Source organism: Nothobranchius furzeri, chromosome 10, assembly GCF_043380555.1.
Source record: "Nothobranchius furzeri strain GRZ-AD chromosome 10, NfurGRZ-RIMD1, whole genome shotgun sequence".
Lineage (NCBI taxonomy): Eukaryota > Metazoa > Chordata > Actinopteri > Cyprinodontiformes > Nothobranchiidae > Nothobranchius > Nothobranchius furzeri.
The window spans coordinates 35,662,089-35,675,643 of record NC_091750.1 but is presented as its reverse complement, the minus strand read 5'-3'; the positions used below and the strand labels follow the sequence as shown (position 1 = coordinate 35,675,643).

General features: G+C 44.3%; 2 protein-coding genes across 7 annotated transcripts in view; one reads left to right on the top strand and one right to left on the bottom strand.

Moving 5' to 3' along the window:
• Positions 1 to 1,633: 1,633 nt before the first annotated feature.
• Positions 1,634 to 4,078, bottom strand: med27 (mediator complex subunit 27). 2 transcript variants are annotated; one of them, XM_015960441.3, is made up of 8 exons: positions 3,801 to 4,078; positions 2,897 to 3,041; positions 2,623 to 2,753; positions 2,376 to 2,469; positions 2,182 to 2,289; positions 2,068 to 2,109; positions 1,912 to 1,989; positions 1,634 to 1,829 (listed from the first exon to the last, which is right to left on the bottom strand). In XM_015960441.3, exons 1-8 carry the CDS (start codon positions 4,076 to 4,078, stop codon positions 1,695 to 1,697), a joined length of 1,011 nt encoding a protein of 336 aa, XP_015815927.1. In that variant the 3' UTR covers positions 1,634 to 1,694. The 2 variants fall into 2 exon arrangements, with proteins under 2 accessions (XP_015815927.1, XP_015815928.1); XM_015960442.3 differs by lacking the exon at positions 2,182 to 2,289.
• Positions 4,016 to 13,555, top strand: part of LOC107386303 (netrin-G2) — a 22,713-nt gene continuing 13,173 nt past the window's right edge. The window contains exons 1-4 of one of the 5 annotated variants that reach the window (XM_054730307.2): positions 4,016 to 4,154; positions 8,850 to 9,291; positions 13,124 to 13,382; positions 13,532 to 13,555. The exon at positions 13,532 to 13,555 is cut by the window's right edge and continues 122 nt beyond it. In XM_054730307.2, coding sequence (XP_054586282.2) covers positions 9,037 to 9,291; positions 13,124 to 13,382; positions 13,532 to 13,555 — 538 coding nt within the window. In that variant the 5' untranslated portion in view covers positions 4,016 to 4,154; positions 8,850 to 9,036. Of the gene's footprint in view, positions 4,155 to 4,803; positions 5,505 to 8,849; positions 9,292 to 13,123; positions 13,383 to 13,531 lie in introns of those variants that run through there. The other 4 variants (XM_054730309.2, XM_054730305.2, XM_054730306.2 and 1 more) reach the window with 4 other exon arrangements.

Here is a 13,555-nt window from a genome sequence, read left to right as displayed (position 1 = left end):
ATGCTGTACGTGCACACTCCTTAACGAAAATAACAGCTGAGACAGTCCCGTTTGTGTGTGTGTGTGTGGCCCAGAGGACAGGAGAACGTGCAGCTAATTAATTAAATAATTTGGTTCTGTAGCTTTCTCTTCAGCACAGCCGACAAAGGTTTATGATGGGTCAGTCCTCCTGCATGCTCAGATCATTCCCTTCCCTTGCTTGAAAAATTGTTCCAAAATGAAAGTTGAACCCACATCTTTTTTATCTGTGAATTCAATGCCGTTCGGCGAGTCTCAAATAAAAATTTGGGCATCTTACTGTAAAAAAATATACCATTAATGTAAAAAAGAAACTCTACATAAACTATGTTCACATCCAGAATCAAACCCAGGACTTCTGCATGAGAGTCCAACATCTTACTAGGTGAGCTAAAGCTCCAGTGATGTCCTTTGTATCTGTAACATTTATATCCTTGATGACAGCTGAAACAACGTTCAAAGAACGGTTCGGAGTGAAAATGGCTATTTTGTTGCTAATTAGCAGGAAATATCTAGAAGAAAGTTCTACAGAAAGTAGCTAAGGGTCCTCAGAAATGTAGCTAGCTTTGTCACTAGGCGCTAGGAACAGCGACAAAGTGGCACTGCCTCTCTCTCTGCTGCTAAAGCTACAGATAGCAAATGCTACGGGCGATGCCTGAGCGTGAACGCGCATGAAGCAGCCTGCTCGACCCGAGCATCTCTCTTTTTCTGTGATTTTACAGAAAAACAGGCAATCACAGTAAAAATGCCAGGGCTCATTCTACAGGACCAGGGCATTGCAGGAGAATGGATGAAGAAGACATTTATTAGTTCTGTATGTGGCAAGGTGGAGAAACGAGGGCCCAGGCGGGATTCGATCCCCAGACTCCCGGGTGAGAGTCGTACGCTCTAACCAGTCAGCCAAAGGGACATCCCCTTGGCCAAGTAGCCAGGGCGCACGATCTATCGGGACGCTGTGACAGGACACTCACACTGCCACATATACATGTTTTGGCTGTCAAACTTCCACAATGCCCCTGATGTCCATCAATTTATGTTTATGTATTTAGCAGACGCTTTTGTCCAAAGCGACTTACAATGATAATCGGCATGTTGCCCTTGAGGCTAACAACAACAATAATAACAACTACTTGACATCAGTCATGGAGAGGAGGGAACAAGGAGGGGACAGTAGAGAGGGGGGACGGGTGCAGGGAGGGTGCTAGTTTAGAAGATGCTCTCTGAAGAGCAGGGTCTTCAGGAGTTTCTTGACAATTGAAAAGGAAGCCACTGTTCTGGTAGTGCTTGGAAGGTCATTCCACATTTGTGGAATGATGCATGAGAAACTTCTTAGAGCTAAAAGACGGAGATTTTACTCTTTGGTAATAAGAATCTTTTGGATGATGTGGTCAGTCCTCTCACCCCTTGCTCGTCCTTATTGAGCCCTGTGTGAAAAATCTCTTGATGGTTCTTTCTGGCTGAAGAGACAGGTGAGCTCAGTAGAAAACAATGTCTTCCTGCTGAAGTTTCTGATCATATCATCCATCGTTTGAACTACTGCTACTCACTTTACTTGGGCCTGATCTGTCATCTCTAAATAGACTCCAGCTAGGCGATGCTTTAAAAAATAACACACTTAAAAAAAAAATCACATTTATTTAAATATTTTTACACAAATGGAAACAGGAAGTGTAGATTCACATCCGACACGTGTCATGGAATGCCTCCAGGGTTCTAAAGTCCCTCCAAGTGGGGGGCAGTCCATCCTGCAGGAAATGTCCACAACGCTGACAGGAAGACTGGAAGAGCTTAATGTAGCTCCGCAGCCATGTCTGCAGGGGCACAGGTGGGTCAGGTAGGACAAGTGAGACGGGTGGGACAGTAGCAGGCAGATTAGTTTTACTGAAGCCTCACCATGAAGGACCGGACCACGACGTCGGGCATCTGGGGCAGCTGGTAGTGCAGCAGGGCAGTAGTGGCGTGGTCGGTTACCTAGCAACGTCAAAACCAATCTCAGCTCTGGACATTTAAATCGGTTGAGTTTTTAACGTGTTAACTGACGAGTCTTACTTTTTGGAACACCTGATACTGAGATTTGGTCCAAATGTCCAGCTGGGGAGGACAAACGAACAGGTTACCACGGGGACCTCTGTATCAGTGACTACCTGACAGGTGAAGAGCCACCTTTCCGTCCTTGGTGTAAACATTCTCATTGAATCCTCGAACAACCGTTCTGTCAATGAAGAGTGAGCGCATGACAACGATGGCCTTCAACACCTTCCCCAGCGTCACCTAAGAGCGAGCGAGCGAGAGAGAGAAGACCCACCTGTCACCTGCTCCGAACACACCTGTACAAGAAAATAAAAACATATATTTACCAGCAGCACAGCTGACGTCCCGTTGGGTCTGAAAAGCTCGATGGTCATATCAGGAAACATCCTGCCGATCCGAGCGATAACGTCATCCACGTACCTGTAGAGAAGAGCAACAGGTGTGACTTCTGTAACAGGTGCACCAGACACACCCCACGCACCTCTAACCCCAGGTAGGGGACGGGGAGGAAATTCTGCTTTTACCTGCTAGTGGTCATAATGATTTGTCTGATCAGTTTTCAGAAGGACTCACTGGAGAGGGAGGACCAGAGTGCTGGGCTGGACTTTGGGTCGTCTTTTAGCTGAAGGTCCCAGCTGATTGGCTGATCGTTTGAGTGACTGCTGATTCAGCAAACTGGAGGCCAAGCCAGCATGATACTGCAGCTACACACACACGCACGCACGCACACACACACACATCAGGAGCCTAAAGGGGATACCTCCACTCTGAGCTCCACCCTCATCCAGCCTGTCAGGTGGAGACTGAACGCTGCTGATTTACAGAAAGAGAAGAAGCAGCAGCTCACTTTGTTGGACCACTTGTAGGCCTGCAGCAGCTGAGAGTACAGAGGTGTTTTATCCTGAACTGGATCCAGACTCAGCAGGCCGCTGTTGTGGAGGGGATGGGACTCTGAGGGACGGCCCACCAGACCACTGAGACGCTCCAGCTCGCTGGGCGGTGAAGAGGTGTGGAAGAGACAGAATGCTATTGGTTAGTGACAGTAGTCAGTGACATAGTTTAATTGTTTGTGACTTGTCTGGATGTGACCAAGTTACTCAAGTTCCAACACCTGTAGTCGTGTTTTCAGATGTTTTAGCTCACAGGTGTTATTGAAACGTGGATTAATGTGTGTGTGTGTGTGTGTGCGTGTGTGTGTGTGTGTGTGTGTGTGTGTGTGTGTAAACTCGGAGGGTGTGAAAAAGGTGACAACTACAAAACAACAGTGCAAAACTCTTCGGTTTTACGCGATTCACGTGAACGCCACATACGGCTTCGACAAGTTTGTAGGTAACGCATCTTTGGCGTGTTCTTGTTGTGTTGAAATTCTAATTCCATCTTTTAGTTCTTTTTAAAACACAGAAAGGTTTTATTTACCTGCAACGTTTCGTTTGTGGCTAGTAAATAAAACCTTTCTGTGTTTTAAAAAGAACTAAAAGATGGAATTGTAGCTAATGAAACACCTATTGTTCACCGTCATTCACGGAATCTCGACAAACGCGGTCTTTTTCATAAATAAATCACGACAAACACTGTAAATTTTTGCTAATAATTATACTACAGTTCTGAATCTTTGAGTTATATCACCTATTTAAAATAAATCGTGCTTAATAAGCGTGTTACGATACTGTAAGCGAGAGCGACACTGTCGTAACACTCTGCGGTGGGAATATTCGACGAGGAAGCAGGGATAGTCACAACACCGGACTCACTTCAGGTCTCTGTTGACCGCCTGCAGGTTGTCCTGGAACTCGGTGATGAACTTCTTCTGGCGTTCTATCTGCTCTAGCTCGCAGTTCTTCTTCTCGCGTTCTATCTGGTCTAGCTCGCAGTTCTTCTTCTCGCGGTCTGTCAGGTCTATCTCGCAGTTCTTCATGCCGTCCTTCAGGGACTCGAACACGCGCGTCACGCTGGATCGCAACGCCTGGATCCCGCTGATGGCATGAGAAAAGGCGTCCAGATTCACCCCGACGGTCACCGCGTCCGCCATCTTCTCCTCGTAAATACGATGACGTCACTGTGATGCTGTGGTTTAAAAACCACACATCCGGTTACTTCAGCTTCAGGTGCGTGATCGCCACCTGCTGGAAAGGAGTGGAAGTCAGAACCTGAATCCTTTCAGTAAATCGTGTTTTTAATCTTCACATTTGTAAAATGTCCATAAAAAGTGCATCAGCTGGACACATTTTTCTCCACTCTAATGACGCACTTCTCCACTGAGGTTTCAAAAGGAGGTTCTGCCTCTAGAATATTTGCCAAGCTGCTGTCATGTGTGGTATGGCAAGCCATTTTAACATTTGTTTAATAATCAATTTCTTTACAAGTCCCATTACAAACCAATAATATAATTTGTTCTATGAAAAATTGCGGACTACACGCCAAAATGGCAATATTAACAGCTATGTTGTTACCAGTAGAAATTATATCCACAATAAAATCCTGGAATTCTTAAGTGACCATTTTAACATTTGAATGCAGACTGGATATGTATCCTAAAAATCCATACGTTTCTGTGAAAACATAACATTCCAAATACCCATAGGAGCTGTGTCAAATAATCCAATTGTATAAGGGAAGACCAATCCGACTGATATTTCATATTTAAATGGAATATCACTTCTCATGCCCAGCGATGGACTGGCTCTCTGTCCAGGGTGTACCCCGCCTGATTGCCAGTTGACCACTGGAGATAGGCACCAGCCCCCCGCGACCCTACGTGGACAATGCGGGTTCAGACAATGGATGGATGGATCACTTCTCATTGATCATTTAATATATATGTACGCTACAGTCCCTTCTAAACATGGTATTCATTAAAATTTGGCTTATTTTTGATACACTTTTTAACATTTGGGCTTTTTTTTAAATACCTGTTTCATATTTCACCCATTCACTATTATTTTGTTTTGGTTGACCGTTTTGCTGTTGAAAACTGTTTCGCCACCAATAATAATTTTGTTCTGTTCTAATCTGGACAAACTCCTGATCCTGATCCTTCATTAAGAACCTAACGAGATTAAAGGATTCACATATGTTCCTGGTCTTAGACAATTTCTTAAAGAACCAACAATATCGTCTGCTTTTTAACTCTAACATGACATTACAATTCAACAGCTCCATTAATAATAACACTGATCAGTGATCAGATCAGATAGTCATGATTAGTCAGCTGATGTTCATTCTGTGCTGAGAGAGGATGAGGAGGAGGGGTTGAGGAGGAGGAGGAGGTAGAGGAGGGAGTAAAAACATTGGAGGTGAACTGAGACAAGAGAGCTAATAAAGATGAGGGTTGCACGGAGGAGGAAGAGAATATGAAAAAGATACAAAAGGGGAGCTGAAAGAGGAAAACTCCTACATAATCTAACTCTGATCCAACCTGGAGTCACCAAGGGACGGAGCAGGTGAGTGACTAACAGGTGAGCTAATGAAAGGTAACTAATATATCAAATCAGTTCAAGTTCTCTGAGACCTCCTGGAAGAATGTAGCTTTCATAAGTGCATCCTTTTGGATAGTCGCTGAGAGAATGTGTTACAGTGATCAGGCAACCAATTTCACTTCATTGTCCTCGCGGGGGGGCTTTGTTTTTGTAGCACAGAAAACACAGTCCCAATCTCAACAGCAGTGGATCAGAATCAATTTAATACTGATATGATGATGGTATTAAGGTGGTGGTGTTTCAATAATGGTGCTATGGTGGTGGTGTTCCAGTGATGGTGTTATGATGGTGGTGTTCCAGTGATGGTGTTATGATGGTGGTGTTCCAGTGATGGTGTTATGATGGTGGTGTTCCGGTGATGGTGTTAAGGTGGTGGTGTTACGGTGGTGGTGTTCCAGTGATGGTGTTACGGTGGTGGTGTTTCAATAATGGTGCTACGGTGGTGGTGTTCCTGTGATGGTGTTAAGGTGGTGGTGTTTCAGCAATGGTGCTACAGTGATGGTGTTAAGGTGGTGGTGTTACGGTGGTGGTGTTTCAATAATGGTGCTACGGTGGTGGTGTTTCAATAATGGTGTTACGGTGGTGGTGTTTCAATAATGGTGCTACGGTGGTGGTGTTCCAGTGATGGTGTTATGAGGGTGGTGTTCCAGTGATGGTGTTAAGGTGGTGGTGTTACGGTGGTGGTGTTCCAGTGATGGTGTTACGGTGGTGGTGTTCCAATGATGGTGTTAAGGTGGTGGTGTTCCAGTGATGGTGTTAAGGTGGTGGTGTTTCAATAATGGTGCTACGGTGGTGGTGTTCCTGTGATGGTGTTAAGGTGGTGGTGTTTCAGTAATGGTGCTACAGTGATGGTGTTAAGGTGGTGGTGTTACGGTGGTGGTGTTTCAATAATGGTGCTACGGTGGTGGTGTTTCAATAATGGTGTTACGGTGGTGGTGTTCCAGTGATGGTGTTATGATGGTGGTGTTACGGTGGTGGTGTTCCAGTGATGGTGTTAAGGTGGTGGTGTTACGGTGGTGGTGTTTCAATAATGGTGTTACGGTGGTGGTGTTCCAGTGATGGTGTTATGATGGTGGTGTTACGGTGGTGGTGTTCCAGTGATGGTGTTAAGGTGGTGGTGTTACGGTGGTGGTGTTTCAATAATGGTGTTACGGTGGTGGTGTTTCAATAATGGTGCTACGGTGGTGGTGTTCCAGTGATGGTGTTATGATGGTGGTGTTCCAGTGATGGTGTTAAGGTGGTGGTGTTACGGTGGTGGTGTTCCAGTGATGGTGTTACGGTGGTGGTGTTCCAATGATGGTGTTAAGGTGGTGGTGTTCCAGTGATGGTGTTAAGGTGGTGGTGTTTCAATAATGGTGCTACGGTGGTGGTGTTCCTGTGATGGTGTTAAGGTGGTGGTGTTTCAGTAATGGTGCTACAGTGATGGTGTTAAGGTGGTGGTGTTACGGTGGTGGTGTTACGGTGGTGGTGTTTCAATAATGGTGCTACGGTGGTGGTGTTTCAATAATGGTGTTACGGTGGTGGTGTTTCAATAATGGTGCTACGGTGGTGGTGTTCCAGTGATGGTGTTATGATGGTGGTGTTCCAGTGATGGTGTTAAGGTGGTGGTGTTACGGTGGTGGTGTTCCATTGATGGTGTTAAGGTGGTGGTGTTACGGTGGTGGTGTTCCAATGATGGTGTTAAGGTGGTGGTGTTCCAGTGATGGTGTTAAGGTGGTGGTGTTCCAGTGATGGTGTTAAGGTGGTGGTGTTTCAATAATGGTGCTACGGTGATGGTGCTACAGTGGTGGTGTTTCAATAATGGTGTTCCAGTGATGGTGTTACGGTGGTGGTGTTCCAGTAATGGTGTTAAGGTGATGGTGCTACAGGGGTGGTGTTTCAATAATGGTGCTACAATGATGGTGTTAAGGTGGTGGTGTTTCAATAATGGTGCTACGGTGATGGTGCTACGGGGGTGGTGTTTCAATAATGGTGCTACAGTGATGGTGTTAAGGTGGTGGTGTATCAATAATGGTGCTACAGTGGTGGTGTTCCAGTGATGGTCAAGGTGTTGTTGTTTCAATAATGGTGCTACAGTGATGGTGCTATGGTGGTGGTGTTCCAGTGATGGTGTTAAGTTGGCGGTATTTCAATGATGGTGTTACGGTGGTGGTGTTCCAGTGATGGTGTTAAGGTGGTGGTGTTCCAGTGATGTAGTTAAGGTGGTGGTGTTCCAATGATGGTGTTAAGGTGGTGGTGTTTCAATAATGGTGCTACGGTGATGGCGCTATGGTGGTGGTGTTCCAGTGATGGTGTTAAGTTGGTGGTGTTTCAATAATGGTGCTACGGTGGTGGTGTTACGGTGATGGTGTTATGATGGTGGTGTTCCAGTGATGGTGTTAAGGTGGTGGTGTTTCAATAATGGTGCTACAGTGATGGTGTTAAGGTGGTGGTGTTTCAATAATGGTGCTACAGTGATGGTGTTAAGGTGGTGGTGTTTCAGTAATGGTGCTACAGTGATGGTGTTAAGGTGGTGGTGTTTCAATAATGGTGCTACAGTGGTGGTGTTCCAGTGATGGTGTTAGTTGGTGGTATTTCACTGATGGTGCTATGGTGGTGGTGTTCCAGTGATGGTGTTATGATGGTGGTGTTCCAGTGATGGTGTCAAGGTGGTGGTGTTCCAATGATGGTGTTAAGGTGGTGGTGTTTCAATAATGGTGCTACGGTGATGGTGCTATGGTGGTGGTGTTCCAGTAATGGTGTTAAGGTGGGGGTGTTCTAGTGATGGTGTTAAGGTGGTGGTGCTATGGTGGTGGTGTTCCAGTAATGGTGTTAAGGTGGTGGTGTTCCAGTGATGGTGTTACGGTGGTGGTGTTCCAGTAATGGTGTTAAGGTGGTGGTGCTATGGTGGTGGTGTTCCAGTAATGGTGTTAAGGTGGTGGTGTTCCAGTGATGGTGTTAAGGTGGTGGTGCTATGGTGGTGGTGTTCCAGTAATGGTGTTAAGGTGGGGGTGTTCTAGTGATGGTGTTAAGGTGGTGGTGCTATGGTGGTGGTGTTCCAGTAATGGTGTTAAGGTGGGGGTGTTCTAGTGATGGTGTTAAGGTGGTGGTGCTATGGTGGTGGTGTTCCAGTAATGGTGTTAAGGTGGGGGTGTTCTAGTGATGGTGTTAAGGTGGTGGTGCTATGGTGGTGGTGTTCCAGTAATGGTGTTAAGGTGGTGGTGTTCCAGTGATGGTGTTACCCTTTCTGCTACCGTGGTGCAGCACTATAGTCAGGCAGAGGTTTAGCGATAAAAACTTTATGCCACAAATAAGGTTCTGAGTGTCCTTGTTGGTTTGTTTCAGGACAAATGTTGGAGACACGTCTCACTGGTGGACAGCCGATCACTAGGAACATTCCTGCTCACACTGTCATCATGCCAACTTCACACAAACCTTCACCTGCTGTCTATTTAAAAAAATCATGAAGGAGCTGAAACTTTATTGGAGAAATGTGGATGCCAATCAAATTTCTGTCTGACTGAAGTCCACCATGTCCCCACCCAAATGGCTCACCGACTGGTCACATTTATCTGTCTTCCTCCTTGTGCTCTTGCTGCCAATGTGCTGGTCTCAGACTGACAATCCATTTGAGAAGTGCAGCTCCTCACTCAGCTCAGAGGAAGGCGTGGGGTGGCAGCCCTATGCCTGTCAGCCGCCGTCAGCCAACATGAAGGAGTTCATGCAGATTAGAGTTGACCCCCCTGGGATCACCTGTGGAAACCCACCTGAAAGGTTCTGCACACTGGTCAGTTCTATACACACAGCTGAACAAGCTGAAGTCATCCAGGTGTAAATAATGATCAGACCAGACTGGATGTGAGGAAATACGGGTCACCCTCCCCAGACTGCTGGTGCCAACCGTCACATAAACAGTCACAAATGGTACAAAATGCAGCAACTTTATCGCTGCTCTGAAACAACTCCGCTCAGTGTTTGGTAAACGTTGGTTCACAGTTCTGAGTAATCCAGCTGTTAGATTTAGATTTTCTTTATACCACAACAAATCAATTATTAACAGTTAGGCCTTTGCTTCATTATCTTCTGCATTCATTATTAATTCAGGCACAACTTCAGTCTCCCAATGGAACAATTAGGCAGACAGCAGGACATGTGCAGACGGTTTGTGTCCACCTCAGCTGTTGCTCAGGGGACTCCCTGAAACCGAGGACTCTCTGGATGGCATTAACTTATCCCGGAGGACTAATCTGAGGAGCATCGGTGTTCTTCTAGACCAGGATCTGCCCTTTAGCTCCAAAAAATCATGTTACTAGGACTGGCCTCTTCTAGTTTTGTGTAGAGGAATCAAAAACAACTCTAAGAGCACACTTCCTCTCAATCAGCCACGACAGTGAGTGTCCAGACACCCTATATTGTTTCTTTGACATGTGGAGTAATGGAGGACATCAGGAGGACCAACTCTGCATCATCAGACCCAACGCACCTGTTCACATCACACCTCCAACAGAACAGCCGCACCCACTGCGGTCTTGTACAAATGTAAATAACTTACTGCGATCACCTGAAGAAAACATTTTACACGTGTGTATTTCACATTTCCTAATACAATTATTGTACTTTTTAGTCATTTCCTGCAGCTGCGTGGCAGCAAGTCGCCAAACAAACTTCTCTTTTAAAAATGATGGATGTGATCGTTGATAGAGTTGGTAAGTTAGCGCCAGGTGTAGTAAGTTTATTTAGACAATTGAGTTTTGTGGCCAAAGTGTGACAGTTGGCACCGTCAGGTAACGTCTTGGGGTTAAACCGCTTACTCGCTGATCGGATTAGAGCTAATCTGTCACTCTGACTCCTCGGGGGAGTTGTTCGTTCAAGCGGTTGCCTGCTCTCCTCTGAGTAAATGTTCAGTTTAAAAAGCGTCAGACTTCCGTTCACAACAAATCAAATCTGTAACCACCCCCAACTGCCTCGTCCTTTTGACTTGTCTACTGAATAAGCAGTCAAAACCAGATCATGCCACCTGTCTAACTGGAGCCCCGATCCTCCTCAAACTACACTGTAAACCTTAAAAAGTTCACAGAACTCAAAACTTATTTTGTAACTGATTACACAAAAATATTTAAGTGATGTTTTTAAATATTTAAAGTTTACATTAAATAAAAATTACATTTGCAGTTGCCTTAAATTATCTCAATGTTATCTTATAAATATTGATATTCCTGAACTTATGATTAGGTAGTAATTCACTTAAAATTTATAACATTTTCAACTCATATCAAACAGAAAATATACTCAAAATGAAATGTTTCTTTTAACTCAAACTGCATAAGTGGATATAACTCATAATTTTTGGTGTAAGTGATTACGTACCACAAGTTGCTAACTGCACATGACTCACACTCACCCATTGATGCTGACAGCCAATGAGAGTTAAACACCCAAAGCCAAGTCAAATGCATCTGGTGCGAACCATCTCAGTATTAATTAAAGCGGGACGGTACAGCCTTGTCATTCCTTTGACCAACCTCCTCACTTATGGTGCCAACATCATACAAAAAGTAACACCACATTTGCAACAATGAGTGAAGTAATAACTAAGAAGAGCAATCCCCTTCAATAAACATGCATAAACACCCCAAAATAAAAGAAAAAAAAACTAAAAACATGACTACCCACAATGCACCTCACCCACCAGTTCTTTATTGTGCCTGATATCCACCAAAATTGCTTGTTTGTGCTTGTTTTTTTCCCTTAAATCTACAAATATTTTAAGAAATTTATACGTCTGTTTATCAGACACACTTTAAGTTGACAAAGATGAATAGATTAATATAGAAACACAAAATAATAGATTCATATTTCTTTGTTAATAGTACTTATTCAAGTTCAGTTGTTCTTTATTGGTTCATTTAAGGTATGCTCACTACAAATATATATTTATTTTTCAGATTAATTAAAAAGTTTGAGTTCTATATACTTAAAACAAAGAAAAGGTCGAACCAACTCAACACATTTGAGTTCTAAAAAGTTTCTTTTAATTTATGAGTGTCACCTACTCAGTATTTTTGATTATTTTCAACATTTGGGTTTACAGTGATAGGGAAACAGCAGGTGAGTCAAGATTTCTGCATCAACAAACGCCTCCAACATGCTGGCCTGCTCCTTAGACCAGGGGTGCCCTGATCCCGGAGACCAGGGGTGCCCTGGTCCCGGAGGGTTAGTATCCAGCAGGTTTTGTGGTTTTCTGCTCCAACACACTTGATTAACTGGTTGAATCACCTGTGCAGCATCTCATCAGGCATCAGCAGAATTAGAACTAAAACATGCTAGATACCGGCCCTCGAAGACCAGGATTGGGCACCCCTGCCTTCGACCGATTAGAGTTCTGGTGCAATTTTCTCTGTTTTTAATAAGAAATTACCAAGAAGAGGTTTGTAGATCAGATCGTTCAAAAGTCAGTTTTTCAAGATATTTTTCAACATAACACTTAAAGTGACTATGTGTATTTCCCGTGGCGATGGGGGGCAGCACATACCTAAATCATTGCATACAAACAGTATTTTCGTGTTCAAGTAGCAATGGATGGCCATTAGGGTCAAAATCCCTGGGAGCTCACCCTTTCATCCCTGGCAACGAGTGGAGAGGTAAATATGTAGGGCGATGTTTATGAATGGGGAAATTTTGGAAACCGTTTGTTACAAATCAGTAAATGCGATTTGTCCTCACAGGCTCCCGTAGAACTGCGTCTAATAAGGCATCGCCCGGAGTCTTAGACCCGCTCCCGTGTGACTTAAACCCGGTTTTTAAGGTTTTATGTTACTAAACTGCCAATATTTTACAACTAAATGGTAAATGGCCTGTATTTGACAGCACCTTCTAGACTCCTGGAACCCCCCAAGGCACTTTACAACACAATCAGTCATTCACCCATTCACACCCTGGTGGTGATGAGCTACACTGTAGCCACAGCTGCCCCGATGCACACTGACTGCACCACCGGTCCCTCCGACCACCACCAGCAGGAGAGGTGGGTTGAGTGTCTTGCCCAAGGACACAACAACAGTGACAGACTGAGCAGGGCTCGAACCGGCAGCCTTCCGATTACAGGGTGAGCTCTTAACTCCTGTGCCACTGTCGCCCCAACAACAACTGGGCATCATTTACTTCATTTTCAACATGTATTGTATGTACATTATGTAATAATATAATAATAATAATAATTTTTATATATATTTATAATAATGATGATGATTATGATGATAATAATAATAACATAATAATAATAATTAAAAAATATATATATTTATAATAATGATGATAATAATAATAATAATGGACATCATGTACTTCATTTTCAACAACATTTTAATGGATATTTTCAGAAATTAATGGTAAAAACTCTTTAATAATAATAATAATAATAATATTTGCTGTCCACCCTTCATCTCAGTCTAGTATCAACATTTTATGCTAACATCTGTGTCTCACATAACTTCCTGTCTGATCGTGTGTTTGAATCGTTAGCCGTGTGCAAAGCAGCAGAGCACAAGCCACTTAGCGTCATATGCACCTGTGTCTGTTGCCCCGCTTGTTCTAGCTGACATATTTGTTTGCGTACACAGGAGAACCCATACCTGTGCAGCGATGAGTGTGATGCCTCTAGCCCTGACCTGTCTCACCCCCCTCAGTTGATGGGAGACAGGGAGAGGAGTGGGCTCATCACCTACTGGCAGACAGTCACATGGTCCCGGTATCCAGAGCCACTGTTGGCTAACATCACCCTTTCATGGAACAAGAGCCTGGAGGTGGTTGATGATGTTGTCATCACCTTTGAGTATGGCCGACCGACCAGCATGGTGCTGGAGAAATCTGTAGACAAAGGTATGAGGGGCAGCAGGGCTGGGGGGGCAGAAACAAAAAGTGATAAATGTGCCACAATTTCCAAAAGTAACTCTAAAAATTAAATTCATCCACCGTGTAGCAGGAACTGAAACACGATGCTGTGAAACATGAAAGTGTTTCTGTTGCAGGTGCAACCTGGCAGCCATATCAGT